This window comes from Bombina bombina, chromosome 2, assembly GCF_027579735.1.
Source record: "Bombina bombina isolate aBomBom1 chromosome 2, aBomBom1.pri, whole genome shotgun sequence".
Lineage (NCBI taxonomy): Eukaryota > Metazoa > Chordata > Amphibia > Anura > Bombinatoridae > Bombina > Bombina bombina.
The window spans coordinates 512,688,117-512,713,158 of NC_069500.1; the positions used below are offsets into that span (position 1 = coordinate 512,688,117).

Sequence of the window (25,042 nt, forward strand, 5' to 3'; positions counted from 1 at the left end):
AATAGGCCCCTCCCACTCATATTACAACAGTGGGAAGCCTCAGGGAACTGTTTCTAGGCAAAATTCAAGCCAGCCATGTGGAAATAACTAGGCCCCAATAAGTTTTATCACCAAACATATCTAAAAAACGATTAAACATGCCAGCAAACGTTTTAAAATACACTTTTATAAGAGTATGTATCTCTATTAATAAGCCTGATACCAGTCGCTATCACTGCATTTAAGGCTTTACTTACATTACTTCGGTATCAGCAGCATTTTCTAGCAAATTCCATCCCTAGAAAAATATTTTAACTGCACATACCTTATTGCAGGAAAACCTGCACGCTATTCCCCCTCTGAAGTTACCTCACTCCTCAGAATATGTGAGAACAGCAAAGGATCTTAGTTACTTCTGCTAAGATCATAGAAAACGCAGGCAGATTCTTCTTCTAAATACTGCCTGAGATAAACAGTACACTCCGGTACTATTTAAAAATAACAAACTTTTGATTGAAGAAATAAACTAAGTATAAAACACCACAGTCCTCTTACGACCTCCATCTTAGTTGAGAGTTGCAAGAGAATGACTGGATATGGCAGTGAGGGGAGGAGCTATATAGCAGCTCTGCTGTGGGTGATCCTCTTGCAACTTCCTGTTGGGAAGGAGAATATCCCACAAGTAATGGATGATCTGTGGACTGGATACACTTAACAAGAGAAATAGCATTCTTCCCCACTGGCAATAGAGAGTGCACTCTTGCAACCCAACAAATCTGTAACAAGGTAGCTTGTGCAGAGCCGCAAAAGCACGCTCTGTTTATTGTCAATTGGATACCAGTCTGTCTTAGTGCATTATGGGTCTAAAGGTTTGTGTCTCTTTGTGTAACTGTAAATCTAGATATGTAACTAGATTTTCACCAATTTCCTTTCATGGAGTTTTAAGCCTATATTTTAAACCCACACTTAATATAAGAATATATCTTTATTTAGGAAGCAATTTGAAGGAAAACGACAGAAAGGACATAAACTACATTTAAACAAGTCAAGACAACAGATTAATTCAAGAAATTTATTCATATTTCACTGATGACTGAGGGAGAGTGGAACCTTGAGTCTTTTACTCCCCCCATTTTGTACAAATTGCAGTTTCTGCCCCAATGTCAGGTCCCACATGTACACAGAAACAGAAAATGTCCCTACCCTCCCTCCCTCACAGGTAACCCTGTTTTGCATTGCAGAAAGTTTGTTTTTTATCTTTTTTTCTTCTCAGTCACATGCTGAACAACAAATAGCAGTGACATTCTGCTCATCTCCACTTCATGTAACCTCCGAGTAACTTCTGGGAGTTACGCACAGCAGGGCTGGGTAAATAGTGGAGCATCCCAGATGGGAGAGAGAGACTTTGTCACCCAGTTCCTGAAGTGCCTTATTGCACTGTAAGATTTCTCGAAAACGTTTCAACCTCTTCTGTGCAGGAGTGTGGAAAAAGGCCCCTCCAGCAAAAAAAAAATGCTGATAATAATAAAAATAATAATACCCCACAAGCCTCATTAAATAGTCCTTAACAATCCTGGCATTAATTTTGCTGCAGTGGACCCTAGGACAAGTAGCTGGAGAGGATAACTATGGGAGGAAAAAGAGCATCCGTTGAGAAGTAACATTGCCTAGGTGTCTAAACAGAGGGTTGTTGTCCTTGTTTCTCTGTATGCAGTTTGTAATTCCCCTTTAGGGGAAGGGTCCTGTCAGGGTCTGTCCAGTTCATCATCACTGGATGAGGAGTTTGCTGGCATCATGGGATCATCCAGCAGAGAAAAATGTCGTTGGGCGGGCTCATAGCCTGGTAACTCCTCTCCATAGGAGGATCCCTGCATCCTGCCTGAGGCAGATGTGTTCAAGGGATGGAAGCGGGAAAATCCCATACTGCTGAGTCCTGTAGGGTGAAGTAGCCCCCCTTCAGCTGCCCCATACATGGATCTTAAGGTTGGATCAGGTTGAGGATTCTGGGTATAGGAGGGGGAAGAGTCAACAGCTCCTTGCAAAGAAGATGACATAATGATCTTTGAAGGAGGACGTTTCTTCCTCTTCTTGGCAGCTGTAGGTAGGTTTCGTGTTTCAAAGCTGTTTTCCGGGAGAGAAGACTAGAAAATGAAAAGATGAAAATGTTAGAGACATTTCTAGAACACATAATGAACAGAGAAACAAAAATGGGAAAAAGTGAGACCTTCAAGTATCACAAGCAATGGATAAGTACTAGATTCTAAATCACAATGGCTACTAGAAATGATAGCATGGTATCCAAAAAAAGGTCTTACTTTTTCTAGAGCTCAAATCAAATCTGTTAATAAATATGAACTTTTGGACTAAAAAGCAACACTAGCAAAGCTGTTAGAGCAATTAAAGATCTCAAATTCAGACCTTGCAGCGACAGAAGTACATTTACTAATTTACTGTAATAATGAGGGAAGATTGACAAACTGCTCTGTGAACTGCTCTGAATGTGCATTTGAGCCAGTCACGGGTCTTTATTATTTATTTATTGATTTTATTATTTACAGCAGAAGCTCTCTGGTGGAAATGCTTTAACAGAGAACCCAGAATTGATTTTACAGTGCCCTGTACATTCACTATGTATATGTTTAAAGGGGCACAAAAGTGCAAAAATAACAAATGATCTGTGTTCTAGCATTCTATTATTGTACCATTGCTTGCATATACCTGTGATTAGCTGCTTTAAAGAGGTTAAACATAGCGTTAAAGTCAAAGTGAAAGTAAAATTTGATGATAAAGTGCCCGATTTTTAAAAATTTGATTAAAAACAGGGGCACTTTAATTCATCAAAATTTATATTTCACTCGTGACCTGACCAACATTTCAAATCTACTGTAAAATGTTAAGTGTTTCCAATGTTATATGTAAGGTAAGCTATTTTGAGATATATAGGCTGCTGCAAAATGTCTCAGTAAGACACCTTCAGCGCTTTTGTGCCCATTCACTTAGATGCCCATTGTTTCTCTCAGTCAGTTAGTTGTATAGTTGGAGTAAACAGATATCTCCAGGCGTGAAGGAAGAGATGAAGTTCAAATATTAACGGGGTAGGCAGGTCATATTGGACATGGAACCAAGCCAAAAACCCAAAGGTCTAGTCAAAGTAGAGATCAGATATCACCCTCATCCCACACCAAAGACGTACATGTGAATCCTTTAGAACATGTAAAAACCCAATAATAGAATTGGTGATGGATGATGTAATGTATCCTCTCCCTACATAATAAGATCACCAATTTTAAAAAGTATTTTAAAAGATCTTTCACCAGCACAATTTACATGTAAAATCACAATGTGATTATGTGAGCAAGCCGGGCTGCTTCAGGATAGTCTGGATATGCCAGTTTGGAGGTTTCTGCTTCCCCACATGGAACAGGCATCTGTAGCATTCATATAGCTACCCTGGACACAGTTATTCCAGAGTTGTTGCAGTAAGCGATTTAGGGCTTGGAATCGGTAATGACCGAAACAAATGTGTTGGTTTAGGTAAAAAGATATTTTTTTGAATGCGTCTAATCTACCTTATCAAGAGAGACAAGGGACACTATATATCTGCTCACACTTGACTTTCATTTCTCTTTAAGTTAACCTATACGTGTGCACATTTAAACTAATAAGTATTATCATTATGAACAATAACAACGTTTACATACAAATATAAATTGAAAAAATACATTACAGTTTACCAGTCAAAAGAGAAGGAGGGGAAGTTACTAGTCTCTAAATATAAAAAATATATAGGAAAAAGCTTGTCTTCTGCAATTCATTTTTACACATGTACATAAGTAACCCATAAGTATCCTGACTCTTCATAAACTCTGCAGCAGTTTTCCATCTCATACAGAATAAAGCATTCTTCTAGAAAAGTGAAATGTGTTCACTAATGATCTCTAAACAAAATTGTTCTCCTATACCTTTTTTAAATAACACGTTTACTTAATTTCATTACTAGTGGGAAATACTAAACCTGGCCACCAGCAGGAGGCAAAGACACCCCAGCCAAAGGCTTAAATACCTCCCCCACTCCCCTCATCCCCCAGTCATTCTGCCGAGGGAACAAGGATTAGTAGGAGAAATATCAGGGTATAAATGGTGCCAGAAGTACAAAACAAAACTTAGGTCCGCCCTACGGAGAAAACGTGCGGGGGCCGTGGACACTCCTCATACAGAAGGAAAAGAAAATGTATGCTTATCTGATAAATTTATTTCTTCTTTGACACAATGAGTCCACGGATCATCTCATCTTAATTACTAATGGGATATTCACATCCTGGTTAGCAGGAGGCAAAGAGCACCACAACAGTGCTGTTAAATAGCTCCTCTCTTTCCTCCCACTCCAGTCATTCGACCGAAGTTAAGAAGAGAAAGGAAAAGCCAAGGTGCAGAGGTGTCTGAAGTTTACAATAACCAACAACCTGTTTTACAAGAACAGAGCGGGCTGTGGACTCATCGGGGCCAAGTTATCAAGCCGTCAACCTCAAATACGCTGGAATTCCGCAGCGTATTTGTGGCGAGGCTGATTCGCCTTAGTTATCAAAGGCTAGAGACCGGCAAAAGTAGAATTTTGTGACGTAAACTTCGATCCGCCAGACTCAGTCCGACACAGATCGATTCTTACGTCACTCCAGATATTCCGCACACAAGTTCGGCACAATCTGACTACTTTTGCTAGCTATCAAAAAACTAGCAGGTACGCTCGACACTTTTCCGGCCCAGCGTACCTGGTTTTCAAACCGCCACCCTGGAGGCGGCGGATCCCATAGGAATCAATGGGAGTCTGACCATAGCGAAAGTACAAGTTCGCTGCTGCCAGACATCCCATTGATTCCTATGGGAACTGTCTGCACCTAACACCCTAACATGTACCCCGAGTCTAAACACCACTAATCTGTCCCCCCCTACACCTCTGCAACTAAATAAATGTATTACCCCCTAAACCGCGGCTGCCGGAGCCCACCGCAAGCTACTCTATACATATAAACCCCTAAACCGCCGCTCCCGGAGCCCACCGCAAGCTACTCTATACATATTAACCCCTAAACCGCTGCTCCCGGAGCCCACCGCAACTATAATAAATGTATTAACCCCTAAACCGCCGCTCCCTGACCCTGCCGCAACCTATATTACATTTATTAACCCCTAATCTGCCCCCTCTACACCGTCGCCACCTATAATACATTTATTAACCCGTATCCTGCCCCCCACTACACCGCCACCACTGTAATAAATTTATTAACCCCTAAACCTAAGTCTAACACTAACCCTAACACCCCCCTAACTTAAATATTAATTAAATAAATCTAAATAATATTTCTATTATGAACTAAATTAATCCTATTTAAAAAAAAAATACTTACCTTTAAAATAAACCCTAATATAGCTACAATATAAATAATAATTATATTGTAGCTATCTTAGGATTTATATTTATTTTACAGGCATCTTTCAATTTATTTTAACTAGGTACAATAGCTATTAAATAGTTATTAACTATTTAATAGCTTACCTAGCTAAAATAAAGAGAAATGTACCTGTAAAATAAAAACTAACCTAAGTTACAATTACACCTAACACTGCACTATCATTAAATACATTATTCCTATTTAAAACTAAATACTTACCTGTAAAAACTAAATACTTACCTGTAAAATAAACCCTAAAAGGGCCATTTGTGGGGCATGCCCCAAAGAATTCAGCTCTTTTGCCTGTAAAAGAAAAATACAACCCCCCCCCCAACATTAAAACCCACCACCCACATACCCCTAATCTAACCCAAACCCCCCTTAAAATAACCTAACACTAATCCCCTGAAGATCATCCTACCTTTAGTCGTCTTCACTCAGCCGAGCCACCGATGGAACTGAAGAGGAGACCCGGACCGGCAGAAGTGATCCTCCAAGCGGCGCTGAAGAAATCTTCCATCCGATGAAGTGATCCTCCAAGCGGCGCTGAAAAAGTCTTCCATCCGGGCGATGTCATCTTCCAAGAGGCGCTGAAGAAGTCTTCTATCCGGGCGATGTCATCTTCCAAGCCGGGTCTTGAATCTTCATCCCGCCGACGTGGAACATCCTTCTTTACCGACGGACTACCGACGAATGAAGGCTCCTTTAAGGGACGTCATCCAAGATGGCGTCCCTTCAATTCCGATTGGCTGATAGGATTCTATCAGCCAATCGGAATTAAGGTAGGAAAAATCTGATTGGCTGATTGAATCAGCCAATCAGATTCAAGTTCAATCCGATTGGCTGATCCAATCAGCCAATCAGATTGAGCTTGCATTCTATTCGCTGTTTCGATCATTATTATATTATTATTAATAAATTATTATTTATATTGTAGCTATATTAGGGTTTATTTTAAAGGTAAGTATTTATTTTTAAATAGGATTAATTTAGTTCATAATTTAAATATTAATTAAATAAATCTAAATAATATTTCTGTTAGGGGGGTGTTAGGGTTAGTGTTAGACTTAGGTTTAGGGGTTAATAAATTTATTACAGTGGCGGCGGTGTAGTGGGGGGCAGGATAGGGGTTAATAAATTTATTATAGGTGGCGACGGTGTAGGGGGGGGGCAGGATAGGGGTTAATAGGTATAATGTAGGTGGCAGCGGTGTCCGGGAGCGGCGGTTTAGGGGTTAATACATTTATCAGAGTTGCGGCAGGGTCTAGGAGCGGCGGTTTAGGGGTTAATACATTTATCAGAGTTGCGGCAGGGTCTAGGAGCGGCGGTTTAGGGGTTAATACATTTATCAGAGTTGCGGCAGGGTCTAGGAGCGGCGGTTTAGGGGTTAGTAACTTTATTTAGTTGCGGGGGGCGCCGGTATAGGGGGTAGAACAGTGCAGTTTAGTGTGAGTGCTTAGCGACAGGCTAGCAATAAAGCTGGGAAAAAGCCGAAGAGCAGCGAGATCGGATGAGTGATAACTCTCACAGTCCGCTGCTCATCGCCCCGCAGCATTTTGACAGCTTTATTTGATAACTTAGGCGAAATTTTTCAGGTTCGCGGCGGCGATGTGAGGCGAGCTTAGGCGGGCGTATTGGGCCGGCGAAGGCAGGAAAGTTGACACGTTGATAACTACTCCCCATCGTGTCAAAAAAGAAATAAATTTATCAGGTAAGTATAAATTTTCTTTTCTTTTTTAAGACACGATGAGTCCACGGATCATCTTAATTACTAATGGGATCCAATACCAAAGCTAGAGTACACAGATGATACGGGAGGGACAAGACAGGGAACCTAAATGAAAGGCACAACTGCTTGTAGAACCTTTCACCCAAAAGCTGCCTCAGCCGAGGCAAAGTAACAAAACTTGAAAAATCTTGAAAAAGAGTGAAGAGAGGACCAAGTTGCAGTCTTGCAAATCTGATCCACAGAAGCTTCACTTCTGAATGCCCAAAAGGAAGCAACAGCCCTCATGGAATGAGCCGTAACTCTCCTTGGAGGCTGTCTTCCAGCAGTCTCATATGCAAAACGTATGATACTCTTCAGCCAAAAAGAAAGAGAAGTAACCCTAGCTTTATGCCCCTTGCGTTTTCCTGAGAAAACCACAAACAAAGAAGAAGACTGACAATAGTCCTTAGTCGCCAGCAGGTAAAACTTTAAAGCACGGACCACGTCCAAATTGTGCAGAAGTATTTCCTTCTGAAAAGGATTAGGACACTAGAAAGGAACAACAATCTCCTGATTAATATTCCGATCAGAAACAACCCTAGGAAGAAATCCTAATTTAGGATGTAAAACTACCTTATCTGAATGGAAAAGATAAGGAGACTCATACTGTATTGCCAAGATTTCTGACACTCTCCGAGCAAAAGAAATAAAATTTTCCAAGATAACAACTTAATATCTAAGGAATGCATAGGCTCAAATGGAGCCCCTTGAAGAACTCTGAAAACTAAATTCAGACTCCATGGAGGAGTAACTGGAATGAACACAGGCCTGACAAAATGATTGTACATCTGGGACAACTGACAGACGTTTGTGTAACAAAAAAGATAAAGACAGAGATTTGACCCTTTAGAGAACTTGATGATAAACCCTTTCTCCAAACCCTCTAGGAGAAAAGACAAAATTCTAGGAATCCCAATTCTACTCCATGAGTAGCCCATGGATTCACACCAATAGAGATATTTACGCCATATCCTATGATAAATTTTTCTAGTGACAGGCTAACAAGCCTGAATCATGGCCTCAATGACCGAGTCAGAAAAACCCTGCTTGTATAATATTAAGCGTTCAATCTCCAAGCAGTCAGTTTCAGAGAAACCAGATTCGGGTGAAGGAGGGGCCCTTGAATTAGAAGGTCCTTCCTCAACAGAAGTCTCCAAGGTGGCAGAGATGACATGTCCACCAGATCTGCATACCAAATCCCGCAAGGCTAAGCCAGTGCTATGAGGATCACCAACGCTCTCTCCAGTTTGATTCAAGCAATGACCCGAGAAAGAAAAGCAAACGGAGGAAAGAGCTGGAGAACACATCCGGAAGGAGTTACCCCTCCCCCGGATGAAAAGTCTGCCTGCTCAGGAAATCCGCCTGGCAGTTGTCCACCCCTGGGATGTGGATCGCCGACAGACAATAAAAATGGGCCTCTGCCCACTGAATTATTTTAGATACCTCTGTCATCGCTAAGGAACTCCTCGTTCCTCCCTGATGATTGATGTAAGCCCACTGACGTTATTTTGTTCGACTGGAACTTGATAAACTGGACCGAGGCTAACTGAGGCCAGGCTAGAAGAACATTGTAGATCACTCTCAGATCCAAAATGTTTATAGGAAGAACGGAACACCCTGAGCCCTTAAAGAGCCACAGACTGCTCCCCACCCTAGAAGGCTGGCGACTATTGTCACAATCACCCAAGATGGTCTGTGAAGCAGGTTCCCTTGGAGAGATGATCCAGAGACAACCACCATTGAAGAGAATCCCTTGTCTCCTGCTCCAGTAGTATTCGAGGAGACAAATCTGTATAATCTCCGATCCATTGCCTGAGCATGCTTAACTGCAGAGTGTAACAACGCCTCTCCTTTTGTCTGATCTGCAGATAATCCTCTGGGAGGAAAACTTTTGAACTCTAATTTGTATCCCTGGGACACTACTTTCTATTGCCAAGGGATCCTGAACATCTCGAACCCAAGCCTGAGCCAAGACCGAAAGTCTGCCCCCTACAAGATCCGATCCCAGATCGGGGCATGTCCTTCATGCCGTCTTTGATTCAACAGCAGACTATTTGGATTTTTTTTTATTTCAAAAGAGATTATTTCCGTCAAGCTAGGTCCCAACAAGGTCCTCCCCTTGTAAGGAATCGCTAAAAGCTTAGACATAGAGCATACATTTGTAGAACAAGGCTCTAACCATAAGGCTCTATGAGCTGGAACAGAGAAACCTGAGACCTATGCTCTAGTTTGATAACCTGAAAGGAAGAATTAGCCAATTTGAAAGCTTTTATCCTATCCAGGATTTTATCCAGGGGAGTTAACCAATATGCTGCCGCACTAGCAATGGTAGCAAAGTACACAACTGGTTGCCATTGTAAGCCCTGGTGTAAATCCCCTTTTTAAATTTTTGTCCATAGGACCTTTGAAAAACCCAACTATCCTCTAAGGGTATAATAGTTCTCTTAGCTAAGCTGGAAACTACTCCTTCCACCCTAGAGAATGTTTACACAGCCTCCTTAGCTGAGTCGGCTATGGGAAACTTCTTTTAAAATAGGAAAATACAGTCTCTTCCATTCCTCATAACTTACTGGACGCACTATGATAGATTACCCCTGTAGTGTCGGAGTCGCCCAAGGTAGCTAAAACATCCTAAAGAAAACAAATGGAGGTGTTCAAGCTAAAAAACAAAGAAAAACAACTTCAGGTTCAAATATTGATATTATTCATCTGAGTCTGAGAATTCTCTCTCAGATAATCCCGAAGTATCTTCCTCTTTCAGGTAACAGAAGAACAATTCAGAATAGCCATGTAATGCCTGCAATGCAGAGCAACTCCGGGTGGAGTGTGAGAGGAAGCACAGGACACTGCATGTGGACCATAAAATTTTGTGGGACACTATAGGAAAAATTTGTGACATAGGTTGACCATTGTCAACAGACTCCTAAACAGCAAACCACTTAGAAGGAGTAGGTTCAGAAAAGTGTGACTTTTTAAATAAAAATTGACACATAAAAAACGTTACGGTCTCTTTAAATTTTAAAAAGTAACTTCTTATTTCTTCTTATTTCTGTGTGCAGAGATAAGTTAAATTAGCATACCAACATTGCAGAACTTATCAAAAAGAAAATGTATGCTTACCTGATAAATTTGTTCCTTTTTAGACACGATGAGTCCACGGATTTCATCCTTACTTGTGGGAGGAGGCAAAGAGCACCACAGCAAAGCTGTATATATAGCTCCTCCCTTACCACACACTCCAGTCATTCGACCGAAGTTAGGAAGAGAAATGAAAAGCCAAGGTGCAGAGGTGTCTGAAGTTTAACAAAAAAATAATAACCTGTCTCAAAGAACAGGGCGGGCCATGGACTCGTGTCTAAAAAGAAACATAATTTATGTAAGAACTTACCTGATAAATTCATTTCTTTCATATTAGCAAGAGTCCATGAGCTAGTGACGTATGGGATATACATTCCTACCAGGAGGGGCAAAGTTTCCCAAACCTTAAAATGCCTATAAATACACCCCTCATCACACCCACAATTCAGTTTAACGAATAGCCAAGAAGTGGGGTGATAAGAAAAAAGTGCGAAAGCATATAAAATAAGGAATTGGAATAATTGTGCTTTATACAAAAAAATCAAAACCACCACAAAAAAGGGCGGGCCTCATGGACTCTTGCTAATATGAAAGAAATTAATTTATCAGGTAAGTTCTTACATAAATTATGTTTTCTTTCATGTAATTAGCAAGAGTCCATGAGCTAGTGACGTATGGGATAATGATTACCCAAGATGTGGATCTTTCCACACAAGAGTCACTAGAGAGGGAGGGATAAAATAAAGACAGCCAATTCCTGCTGAAAATAATCCACACCCAGAATAAAATTTTAATGAAAAAACATAAGCAGAAGATTCAAACTGAAACCACTGCCTGAAGTACGTTTCTACCAAAAACTGCTTCAGAAGAAGAAAACACATCAAAATGGTAGAATTTAGTAAAAGTATGCAAAGAGGACCAAGTTGCTGTTTTGCAAATCTGATCAACCGAAGCTTCATTCTTAAACGCCCAGGAAGTAGAACTAACCTAGTAGAATGAGCTGTAATCCTTTGAGGCGGAGTGTTACCCGACTCAACATAGGCATGATGAAATAAAGATTTCAACCAAGATGCCAAAGAAATGGCAGAAGCTTTCTGGTCTTTTCTAGAACCGGAAAAGATGACAAATAGACTAGAAGTCTTTCGGAAAGACTTAATAGCTTCAACATAATATTACAAAGCTCTAACAGCATCCAAAGAATGCAATGATTTCTCCTTAGAATTCATAGGATTAGGACATAATGAAGGAACCACAATTTCTCTACTAATGTTGTTAGAATTCACAACCTTAGGTAAAAAATTCAAAAGAAGTTCGCAGCACCGCCTTATCCTGATGCAAAATCAGAAAAGGAGACTCACAAAAAAGAGTAGATAATTCAGAGACTCTTCTGGCAGAAGAGATGGCCAAAAGAAACAAAACTTTCCAAGAAAGTAATATAACGACCAAAGAATGTATGGGTTCAAAAGGAGAAGCTTGAAGAGCCCCCAGAACCAAATTCAAACTCCAAGGAGGAGAAATTGACTTAATGACAGGTTTTATACGAACCAAAGCTTGTACAAAACAATGAATATCAGGAAGATTAGCAATCCTTCTGTGAAAAAGACAAACCTTTATCTAAACCATCCTGAAGAAATATAAGTCTTCCAGACTCTATAATATATCTCTCTAGATACAGATTTACGAGCCTGTCACATAGTATCAATCACAGAGTCAGAGAAACCTCTTTGACCAAGAATCAAGCGTTCAAACTCCACACCTTAAAATTAAGGTTTTGAGATCCTGATGGAAAAAAGAACCTTGAAACAGAAAGACTGGTCTTAACGGAAGAGTCCACAGCTGGCAAGAGGCCATCCGGACAAGATCCGCATACCAAAACCTGTGAGGCCATGCTGGAGCTACCAGCAGGACAAACGAGCATTCCTTTAGAATATTAGAGAATACCCTTGGAAGAAGAACTAGAGGCGGAAAGATATAGGCAGGATGACACTTGTAAGGAAGAGATAATGCATCCACTGCCTCCGCCCGAGGATCCCTGGATCCGGACAGATACCAGGGAAGTTTCTTGTTTAGATGAGAAGCCATCAGATCTATTTCTGGGAGTTCCCACATTTGAACAATCTGAGGAAATGCCTCTGGGTGAAGACCATTCGCCCAGGTGCAACGTTTGGCGACTGAGATAATCCGCTTTCCAATTGTCCATACCTGGGATATGAACCGCAGAGATTAGACAGGAGCTGGATTCCGCCCAAACCAAAATTCGAGATACTTCTTTCATAGCCAGAGGACTGTGAGTCCCTCCTTGATGATTGATGTATGCCACAGTTGTGACATTGTCTATCTGAAAACAAATGAACAAATCTCTCTTCAGAAGAGGCCAAGACTGAAGAGCTCTGAAATTGCACGGAGTTCCAAAATATTGATCGGAAATCTCACCTCCTGAGATTCCCAAACCCCTTGTGCCGTCAGATACCCCCACACAGCTCCCCAACCTGTAAGACTTGCATCTGTTGAGATTATAGTCCAGGTCGGAAGAACAAAGAAGCCCCCTGAACTAAACGATGGTGATCTGTCCACCATGTCAGAGAGTGTCGTATAATCGGTTTAAAGATATTAATTGAGATATCTTTGAGTAATCCCTGCACCATTGGTTCAGCATACAGAGCTGAAGAGGTCGCATGTGAAAACGAGCAAAGGAGATCGCATCTGATGCGGCAGTCCTAAGACCTAAAATTTCCATGCATAAGGCTACCAAAGGGAATGATTGTGACTGAAGGTTTTGACAAGCTGATATCAATGTTAAACTTCTCTTGTCTGACAAGGACAGAGTCATAGACACTGAATCTATTCTAGAAACCTAAAAAGGTTACCCTTGTCTGAGGAATCAATGAACTGATTGGTAAATTGATCCTCCAACCATGAACTTGAAGAAACAACACAAGTCGATTTGTATGAGATTCTTCGAAAATGAGAAGACTGAGCAAGTACCCAGATATCGTCCAATAAGGAAATACCAAAAACCCTGTTCTCTGATTACAGAAAGAAGGGCACCGAGAACCTTTGAAAAAGATTCTTGGAACTGAGGCTAGGCCAAACGGTAGAGCCACAAAACTGGTAATGCTTGTCTAAAAAGAGAATCTCAGACACTAAAAGTGATCTGGATGAATCGGAATATGCAGATGCACATCCTGTAAATCTATTGTAGACATATAATGCCCTTGCTAAACAAAAGGCAGGACAGTCCTACAGTAACCATCTTGAATGTTGGTATCCTTACATAACGATTCAATATTGATAGATCCGGAACTGGTCTGAAGGAATTGACCTTCTTTGGTACAATGAAGAGATAAAATAAAACCCCAGCCCCTGTTCCAGAACTGGAACTGGCATAATTACTCCAGCCAACTCTAGATCTGAAACACATTTCAGAAATGCTGAGCCTTTGCTGTGTTAACTGGGACACGGGAAAGAAAAAAATCTCTTAGCAGGAGGCCTTAACTGAAGCCAATTCTGTACCTTTCTGAAACAATGTTCTGAAACCAGAAATTGAGAACGGAATTGATCAAAATTTCTTTGAAGAAAACGTAATCTGCCCCATACCAGCTGAGCTGGAATAAGGTCCGCACCTTCATGGGTACTTAGGAGCTGGCTATAGGTTTTCTATAAGGCTTGGATATATTCCAAACTGGAAATAGTTTCCAAACTGATACCGCTCCTGAGAATGAAGGATCAGGCTTTTGTTCCTTATTGTGAGGAAAGGAACGAAAATGATTATTAGACCTAAATTTACCTTAAATTTTTTATCCTTTGGTAAAAAAGTTCCCTTCCTTCCAGAAACAGTTGAAATAATAATTTATTACCCTGGAAAGAAAGGGAAAGCAAAGTTGACTTAGAAGACATATCAGCATTCCAAGTTTAATCCATAAAGCTTTTCTAGCTAAAATAGCTAGAGACATATACCTGACATCAACTCTAATGATATCAAAAGATGGTATCACCAATAAAATTATTAGCATGTTATAGAATAATAATAATGCTATAAAATTATGATCTGTTACTTGTTGCGCTAAAGCTTCTAACCAAAAAGTTGAAGCTGCAGCAACATCCGCTAAAAATATAGCAGGTCTAAGAAGATTACCTGAACATAAGTAAGCTTTTCTTAGAAAGGATTCAATTTTCCTATCTAAAGGATCCTTAAATGAATTACTATCTGCCGTAGGAATACTAGCACATTTAGCAGGAGTAGAGACAGCCCCATAACCTTAGGGATTTTGTCCCAAAACTCTAATCTGTCAGATGGCACAGGATATAATTGCTTAAACGTTTAGAAGGAGTAAAAGAATTACCCAAATTATTCCATTCCCTGGAAATTACTTCAGAAATAGCATCAGGGAGATTAAACACTTCTGGAATAACTACAGGAGATTTAAAAACCTTATTTAAACGTTTAGATTTAGTATCAAGAGGACCAGAATCCTCTATTTCTAATGCAATTAATACTTGATGATGTTCATTTAAAAATTCATCTGAAAAAAGAGAAGTTTTAAAAGACTTTTATGTAAACTAGAAGGAGAAATAACAGACATAGCCTTCTTAATGGATTTAAAAAATAAAATCTCTTATGTTTATCAGGAACACTCTGAAAATTAGATGTTGACGGAACAGCAACAGGTAATGTAACAGTACTAAAGGAAATTTTATCTGCATTAATAAGTTTGTCATGACATGCAATACAAACAACAGCTGGAGAAACAGATACCAAAAATTATAGCAGATACACTTAGCTTGGTAGCTCCAGCACTAGACAGCGATTTTCCTGTAGTATCTTCTGACTCAGATGCAACGTGAGACATCTTGCAATATGTAAGAGAAAAAACAACATATAAAGCAAAATTGATCAAATTCCTTAAATGACAGTTTCAGGAATGGGAAAAAATGCCAAAGAACAAGCTTCTAGCAACCAGAAGCAATGAAAAAATAAGACTTAAATAATGTGGAGACAAAAGAGACGCCCTTATTTTTTAGCGCCAAATAAGACGCCCACATTATTTGGCGCCTAAATGCTTTTGGCGCCAAAAATGACGCCACATCCGGAACGCCGACATTTTTGGCGCAAAATAACGTCAAAAAATTACGCAACTTCCGGCGACACGTATGACGCCGGAAACGGAAAATAATTTTTGCGCCAAAAAAGTCCATGCCAAGAATGACGCAATAAAATGAAGCATTTTCAGCCCCCGCGAGCCTAACAGCCCACAGGAAAAAAAGTCAAATTTTTGAAGGTAAGAAAAAATGATTAATTCAAATGCATTATCCCAAATATGAAACTGACTGAAAAATAAGGAAAGTTGAACATTCTGAGTCAAGGCAAATAAATGTTTGAATACATATATTTAGAACTTTATAAACAAAGTGCCCAACCATAGCTTAGAGTGTCACAGAAAATAAGATTTACTTACCCCAGGACACTCATCTACATGTTTGTAGAAAGCCAATCCAGTACTGAAACGAGAATCAGCAGAGGTAATGGTATATATAAGAGTATATCGTCGATCTGAAAAGGGAGGTAAGAGATGAATCGCTACGACCGATAACAGAGAACCTATGAAATAGACCCCGTAGAAGGAGATCACTGCATTCAAATAGGCAATACTCTCCTCACATCCCTCTGACATTCACTGCACGCTGAGAGGAAAACCGGGCTCCAACTTGCTGCGGAGCGCATATCAACGTAGAATCTAGCACAAACTTACTTCACCACCTCCATCGGAGGCAAAGTTTGTAAAACTGAATTGTGGGTGTGGTGAGGGGTGTATTTATAGGCATTTTAAGGTTTGGGAAACTTTGCCCCTCCTGGTAGGAATGTATATCCCATACGTCACTAGCTCATGGACTCTTGCAAATTACATGAAAGAAAAATTTATCAGGTAAGCATAAATTTTATTTTATTTTTAAAGACACGATGAGTCCACAGATTTAATCCTTACTTGTGGGATACAATACCAAAGCTATAGCACACGGATGAAAAGGGAGGGACAAGACAGGGAACCTAAACGGAAGGCACCACTGCTTGAAGAACCTTTCTCCCAAAAACAGTCTCAGCCGAAACAAAGATATCAAATTTGTAAAATTTAGAAAAAGTTTGAAGAGAAGACCAAGTTGCAGCCTTGCAAATCCGCTCAACTGAAGCATTATGTTAGAATGTCCACGAGGAAGCAACAGCCCAGGTGGAATGAGCTGAAACTCTGTCAGGAGGCTGCTGTCCAGCAAACTCATATGCAAAACGGATGATACTCTTCAACAAAAAGGAAAGAAGTAGCTGTATGACCCTTACGTTCTCTAGAAAAAATGTCAAACAGAAAGAACGATTGATGAAAATCCGTAGTCGCTTGTAAATAAAAGTTTTAAAACACGGACTAAAATCCAAAATGTGCAGAAGACGTTCCTTCTGAGAGAAAGATTAGGACACAAGGAAGGAACAGCAATTTCCTAATTAAAGGGACAGTCTACACCAGAATTGTTATTGTTTAAAAAGAAAGATAATCCCTTTTTTACCCATTCCCCAGTTTTGCATAACCAACACAGTTATATTTATATATTTTTTACCTCTGTGATTATCTTGTATCTAAGCCTCTGCAAACTGCCCCTTTATTTCAGTTCTTTTGACAGACTTGCAGTTTAGCCAATCAGTGATGGCTCCCAGGTAACTTCACGTGCATGAGCACAGTGTTATCTATATGAAAAACTTGAACTAACACCCTCTGGTGGTGAAAAACCTGTTAAAATGCATTCTTAAGAGGCGGCCTTCAAGATCTAAGAAATTAGCATATGAACCTCCAAGGTTAAGCTTTCAACTAAGAATACCAAGAGAACAAAGAAAAATTGGTGATAAAAGTAAATTGGAAAATTGTTTAAAATTACATGCCCTATCTGAATCATGAAAGTTTTTTTTGGACTAGACTGTCCCTTTAATGTTCTCTTCTGAAACAACAAAACGGAAATTCAGCCCCCTACAAGACCCAATCCCGGACCGGGGCATGTTCCCTATGCTGTTTTTGATTCAACAACAGGCTATGTGTTCACCAAAATCTTAGCCTTAGAACATATATCCATAAAACAAGGCTCTAACCACAAGGCTCCAAGAGCTGGAACAGAGTCACCTATGCTCCCAGTTTGATAACAGGAAGGTAAGAAATTGAAATAAAGGAATTAGCCACTTGAAAGCTGTATCCAGTCCTGGATTTTATCCAGGGAAACTACTGACTAGTAGCCTCAGACAACGCATCAAACGAATATGCCGTCACACCAGTGACGGTAGCAAAGTACACAGATGGTTGCCATTGTATAGGAATATCCTCTAAGGGTATATAAGTTCTCGTAGTTTAGTTGAAACTACTCCTTCCCCCTAAGGAATGACGTCCAGCCTCCTAGCTGATACGGCTATGGGAAACAGTCTTTGAAGGAAACGCAGGGCACTGCTTGTGGGCCATAAAATTTCGACGGAAACTTACAGGAAAAAATTTGTGGCCATTGTTAACAGACTCCCAAACAGCAATCTCCGTAGAAGGAGTAGGTTCAAAAATATAATTGAACAAAATTTAATAAATTTAAATTAAATTTAATAAAATCTTTCACATAGGAAACGATACAGATCCTTCAAATCTGAAAAGTAACTTTATTCTTGTGTGTGTTTGTTTCTCCTCAGTCACAAATGATGAACTAACAAATTAAACAGCTGAAATTCATTTATTATAAAGTACACAGAAAAAAACGTTACTGTCTCTTTAAATCTTAAAGTAAGTAATTTTTGTGTGTTTTTGTACCATCCTACGTCACAAAGGATGAATTAACAATAAACAGCTGCAATTCTTTTAATAAAATTTACACAGAATTTTTTTTACTGTCTCCTTAAATTTTAAAAGAACGTCATATTTCTGTTGTGCAGAAACAATCCAATAACAATATTAAAATGGCTGTAACAAGACATCGCAAAGGACATCAAAAGTAAATTCTTTGCAAGGAACCACAGAGCACCGCCTGTGGGTCATAAATAATTTTGGACACTATAGGTAGAAAATTGTGGCATGGATTGACAGTCATTGCTTTAGAAGGAGTATTTAAAATAAGAATTAACACATAAAAATATGTTACTGTCTCTATCAAATTTTAAAAAGGATAACATTTTTCCTTTTTAATAACTTGCAGTAAATAGGGCAAAAACAGCGTAAATAATTTAGCTAGTTATTAATACCCCTCAGCAGTATCTGAGTAGGATGCTCTCTAAACCTGAACCCCACCGCAACAGTGAAAAAATAGGCTACAATCTCAATTAGCCTAAAATATGTTAAAACATAACTCTTTGGACCCTGTAAAACTGATCCATATAGAGAAGGGAAACAGGGCACATAACACTCCTAATGACCACCCTCGTGGGAATTGACATAACCTATCTCCCGGTCGGCATATAGATCTATTGAACCGCCGGGAGATGATAATGAGCGCACCATGTAAATGGCGTCCCCCCAAGGACCGCCCTTCGTGGACATTGACACAACAGTTAGCTCCCGGGCGGCATGTTAGATTTATTGAACCGCCGGGAGATAAAAAGGACTCGTAATGTAAATGGTGTCTCCTCAAGGACCGCCCTTCGTGGGCATTGACACAACAGTTATCTCCCGGGCGGCATGTTAGATTTATCGAACCACCGGGAGATAAAAAAAAGTAAAAGTAAAAGGCGTCTTAAAGGACCGCCCTTCGTGGGCGTATGCAGACTTAACCATACAGTCATCTCCCGGACGGCATGTCTTCTGTAACCGCCGGGAGATGTGACAGAGTGCCCCAGAAACTACCTGATACAGACAGTTTAAACAAAAAAGGCTCTCAAGTACCCCCGTAGTTTCCATCTTGAAGCATAGGGAAAGAGTCGCACAGTCATCTCCCGGTCGGCATGCTTGTTTTATGTAACCACTGGGAGATGTGATAGGTTGTCAAGGGGAATTTGAACCCTGGCCCTGATTCAATTATACCCGCCTAGGGAAATATCAGCACAGTCATCTCCCGGGCGGCATGTAGTTAATGTAACCGCAGGGAGATTAGGTCTTCCTAAAGAGCCTAAGTAAGCTGATAGATTGCCCCTTCAACAGTGACAATGTCCGGTACTACATAACTGCCGAGACTATGTACATGTGCTGTCTAAAATTCCCATGAAAGGAAAAAACATAACTGAATAAAGAGCCCATATCTTTCTCTAAGGGCTGCTATTCACAATTTGAGTGGCTAACTTCTTCTGAGTTCTTTTCTATCTTCTAAGCCCAGAAATAAAAAATGGCACTTACCTCACCATCTGCCAACAGCAAAGGCAGCTCCCAGGCGTGTGAAGTCCTACTGCTCACATGGACCTGAGGATTACAAGGAAAACACTGAGTAAGATCCCTCAGATTTTTCCCCCGAAAAGGGCAGCAACAGTATATGGGAGGCGCAGTGAGAATTATGTCCCACAAGTTCCCATTGCTTTAAAGCCACCAAATGCTCTACTGTAGAGACTGATCTGGTCTAGGCTACACCCTAGAACAAAGTAGCACTCTCTGGCACTACTTTAAAAATAATAAACTCTTGATTGAAGAATCTATAACTAACACCTCACTTTACCTCTTCCTATCACTAACACAGGCAAAGAGAATGACTGGAGTGGGAGGGAAGGGAGGAGCTATATATACAGCTTTGCTGTGGTGCTCTTTGCCTCCTCCTGATGACCAGGAAGCGTAATCCCACAAGTAAGGATGAAATCCCTGGACTCATCGTGTCTTTAAAAAGAAAAACGTTACTTCTTAGTTCACGGACATCGCCATGACATTAAAGAAGCAATGTCTTGTGCAGCAATTCCAGATGGAAATTGCAAGTGTGAGAGAAAAATTAATGTACACTTCTTTAATCAATCTGCCTCACAAATGGCAGAATACTTAAATAAAGACTTAATCTGTTGCTAATAAAAATTAATATATAGCAAGCGAAATGTTAGAGTAATTCATTTTCTTTTTACGAGGTCAGACATGGCTGAACATGTATGAGAGAATTGCCAATACTGTACTGCTAAACTCTGTCTACACCTCAGCCTGACCCAGCTGAGGCGTCAGACAGACTCTCTATACAAGTCCTCACCTTAATATAGTGCTGTTTAAAATGCGCCTTTTCCAGTGATGGTTTTTACTGTGCACTGGGTATACTTCCATGTACGTGCACTTTAAATGTGTATCGTTTCTTAAGCGCAAGAGTTTAGACAAGAATATCTTCGTCTCTTCCGATAACCGGAAGTGATAGGAAGGAAGTGTTTTCTGTACGGCGCCATCCTCCACTCTTAGTCTATAGTCAGAACTGTTAGGAGGGAGGAGAGAAATACCTCAGCGCCATTTACAAGCTCCGCCCCTCGTTGGAGTTACCCAAACCATCTCCCGGTCGACATTGTTTGAGTAAAGGCAACGGGATCAAAAAGATAGACTTTACTCAATTGACAGGATAGATCTTTACTCGTTTTAAAAGATGCTAGTACACTGTTATCACTCGCGGAAACATCACACAGTACCAACAGCTATTCCATATAAATAAATAAAACTCAATATGTAATCTCCCGGTCGCCATTGTCTAAATATAGCCACCGGGAGCAAGTGGGCAGACTGAACAGCTGCAGTGTAAACAGCTGCTCAGTCCGAGTGCCAGAAAAACCATGTTAGCAGTGTTTTGCACAGATTCTAAATCGTCAGCACCTTTAGGCTTGATAGACAACGCCACATGTCTTAGAGCACACACCGCAATGTAAACCCATATGCCATCACCCAGTCGGCCTTATTATTAGATGAGACCGCCGGGAAATGAAAAACATGCCAGTGCCTGCGTCCTAACTGCCTTAATGTCCCCTACTAAAACTAGGAGAATCTGAGTCCAAGTTCAATGAGGTTAGATGAAAAATTAATAAAGTGCCCAAACTTTTTCTGAGATTCTCTACCCCCAGAAAAAAGTTAGCACTTACCTCATCTTCTGCCTGGCAGCAAAGGCAGTTCCCAGGTTTAAGAGGTCCTCTCCCTCCCATGGACCTGTAAATAAACGAAAGTCCTGAGTAAAAATCCCTCAGGTTTTCTTGGTAAGGGCAGCATCAGAAAATGGGAGGCGCAGTGAGAATTATGTCCCACAAGTTACCATTGCTCTAAAGCCAACAAAGCTCTACTGAAGAGACTGATATGGACTATGGCTACACCCTAGAACAAAGCAGCACAATCTTGCACTACTTTAAAAATAATAAACTCTTGATTGAAGAATCTAATCTAACACTTCACTATACCTCTTCCTATCACTAACGTAGGCAAAGAGAATGACTGGGGTGGGAGGGAAGGGAGGAGCTATTTAACAGCTCTGCTGTGGTGCTCTTTGACTCCTCCTGCTGACCAGGAGGTGAATATCCCATTAGTAATTAAGGTGATCCGTGGACTCGTGTCTTAAAAAAGAAAGGAAATTATCTAGTAAGCATAAATGATGTTTTCCTTCTTAATATGAGTCTCCACGGCTTCATTCCTTAATTGTGGTAAACATATACCCAAGCTCTAGAGGACACTGAATGAAACGGGAGGGTAAAAAGAGAGGCGGACCGTATTCTGAGGGCACCACAGCCTGCAAAACCTCTCCCCCAAAAGTCAAAACTTGTAAAATTTTGGAAAGGTATGTAAAGAGGACCAGGTAGCCGCCTTACAAATCTGCCTCATAGATGCCTCATTCTTAAAGGCCCAAGAGGAAGCCACTGCTCTTGTGAAGTAACCAATCTTTTGAAGAAGAAGGGCTAGGACAGAAGGAAGGAACGACAATTTCTTGATTGATGTTGCAATCAGAAACAACCTTAGGAAGAAAACCTTACCAGCCTTATCACCATGGAATACTAGGTAAGGGGGCTCACATTGCAAGGCAGCCATCTCAGATACTCTGCGTGCCGAGGCTATAGCCAGTAAAGAGAGAACTTTCCAAGATAGTAATTTAATGTCAAGACTGTGCATAGGCTCAAACGGAGCCCTCTGCAAAACCTTAAGAACAAGATTTAAACTCCAAGGAGGAGCGTTAGGTCACACACAGGTCTGATTCTAGTCAGACCCTGAACAAAAGACTGGACGAAAGGCCCTTCTCCAGGCCATCCTGAAGAAAAGAAAGAATCCTGGAAACCCTGACCTTATGCCAGGGAAATCCACGCTCTTCACACCAGAAGAAGTAGGTCCTCTACACCTTATGATAGATGCGAGTTACCGGCTTACGAGCTTGAATATGAGTATCAATAACTCTCTCTGATAAACCTCTCTTGGCTAGGACTAAGCGTTCAATCTCCACGCAGTCAGCCTCATAGGTAACCTCCATGGAGGAGATGAGGACATCCCCACCAGATCTGTGAACCAAATCCTCCGAGGCCACGATGGAGCAATTAGAATCACTGACGCTCGTTTCTGCTTGATGCGGGCCACCACACGAGGTAGAAGTGGTAATGGCGGGAAAAAGTAGATCAGACTGAACCTCCAAGGCACCGCTAATGCATCTATTAGCTCCGCCTGAGGATCTCTGGACCGAGACCCATATCTGGGTAGCTTGGAATTGAGCCGGAACACCATGAGATCTACAGTTGTGCTCATAAGTTTACATACCCTGGCAGAATTTATGATTTCTTGGCCATTTTTCAGAGAATATGAATGATAACACAAAAACTTTTCTTTTACTCATGGTTAGTGTTTGGCTGAAGCCATATATTATCAATCAACTGTGTTTACTCTTTTTAAATCATAATGACAACAGAAACTACCCAAATGACCCTGATCAAAAGTTTACATACCCTGGTAATTTTGGCCTGATAACATGCACACAAATTGACACAAAGGGGTTTAAATGGCTATTAAAGGTAACTATCCTCACCTGTGATCTGTTTGCTTGTAGTGTGTGTGTGTGTGTGGGGAGATCTCAAACGTGCAGTTCATGCAAGACAGCCCAAGAATTTACAGGAACTGGAGGCTTTTTGCTAGGAAGAATGGGCAGCTTTACCATCTGAGAAGATAAAGAGCCTCATCCACAAATGATTTCAAGCTGTCATTGATGTTAAAGGGGGCAATACACGGTATTAAAAACTGAGGTATGTAAACTTTTGATCAGGGTCTTTTTGGTAGTTTGTTGTCATTAAAAAGAGTAAACACAGTTGATTGATAATAAATGGCTTCATCCAAACACTAACCATGAGTGAAAGAAAAGTTTTTGTGTTATCATTCATATTTTCTGAAAAATGGCCAAGAAATCATAAATTCTGCCAGGGTATGTAAACTTATGAGCACAACTGTATCTCCGGTGTCCCCCATCTGCTGCAAATCTCCGAATACACCTCGGGATGGAGAGACCATTCCCCCGAATGAAAGGATTGTCTGCTGAGGAAATCCGCTTCCCAGTTGTCCCATTCCAGAATCCGAGATACTTTCCTCATTGCGAGGGAGCTCCTTGTTCCCCCCCTGATGGTTGATTTAAGCCACCGAGGTTATGTTGTTCGACTGGAATCGGATAAACTGGGCCGAAACCAGAAGGGGCCAAGCCTTTAGAGCATTGAAGATTGCTCGAAGTTCCAAGATGTTGATTGGGAGGAGGGACTCCTCTCGAGTCCACAGGCCTGCACCCCAAACAGCTCCCCATCATGTGAGACTCGCGTCCGTAGTCACAATCTCCCAGGATGGTCTCAAGAAGAACGTCCCTTGTGATAGGTGATCTGGACAAAGCCACCAGGAGAGCGATTTTGTCGAACGGCTGTCCAGAGAAATCTGTTGAGACAGATCTGAATGATTGCCGTTCCGTCTCAGCATGCACAGCTGAAGAGGTCTTAGATGGAATCTGGCAAAGGGGATGATGTCCATGCAGGACATTGAGTCCAATTACCTCCATACACCGAGCCACAGATGGCCTGATGGAGGTCTGGAGGGCAAGACAACTGGAAGTTAGCTTGTAACGTCTCTGGTCTGTAAGAAATATCCTCATAGATATGGAGTCTGTTATTGTACCCAGGAACTGCACCCTGGTACTGGGAATAAGAGAACTCTTTTCTTAGTTTATCTTCCATCCATGAGATCGAAGAAGAGAAAGAAGTGCTATTGAATGGTCCTCTGCTAGACGACAGGACGGTGCTTGGATCAAAATATCGTCTAAGTATGGCGCCACTGCAATCCCTCTGGTTCTGGCCACTGGGAGCAGAGCCCCCAGAACCTTTAGTAAAAACCCTTGGAGCAGTAGCTATAACAAACGGAAGTGCAATGAACTGGAAGTGCTGGTCCAGGAAAGCAAATCTTAGGAACTTGAAGTGTTCCTCGTGTATAGGGACGTGAAGGTAGGCATCCTTCAGGTCTATTGTGGTCATAAATTGTCCTTCCTGGACTAAAGGAAGAATGGACCTTATTGTCTGCATCTTGAACGAGGGGACTGCCAGGAATTTGTTTAAACACTTTAGATCCAGAATTGGAAGAAAAGTGCTCTCCTTCTTTGGGACCACAAACCGGTTTGAGTAGTATCCCAGACCACTCTCTGCTGGAGGTACCTGTACAATGACCCCCAGGGCGGAGAGGTCCCTCACACACCCTATAAAAGCCTCTCTCTTTTCTGGCCTCGAAGACAGGTTTGATATGAGGAATCTGCCCCTGGGAGGATGAGACTTGAAACCTATACTGTATCCTTGAGCAATGATCTCCAGTACCCACGGGTCTTGCACGTCCCCAAGCCAAGC

At 41.0% G+C, this 25,042-nt stretch overlaps 1 protein-coding gene across 3 annotated transcripts in view; it reads right to left on the minus strand.

The window, feature by feature from the left end:
• Positions 1–1,037: 1,037 nt before the first annotated feature.
• CHD8 (chromodomain helicase DNA binding protein 8) overlaps positions 1,038–25,042 on the minus strand; it is a 279,870-nt gene continuing 255,865 nt past the window's right edge. For all 3 annotated transcript variants that reach the window (XM_053702279.1, XM_053702277.1, XM_053702278.1), the window contains exon 37: positions 1,038–2,120. In XM_053702279.1, coding sequence (XP_053558254.1) covers positions 1,725–2,120 — 396 coding nt within the window. In that variant the 3' untranslated portion in view covers positions 1,038–1,724. The remainder of the gene's footprint in view (positions 2,121–25,042) is intronic.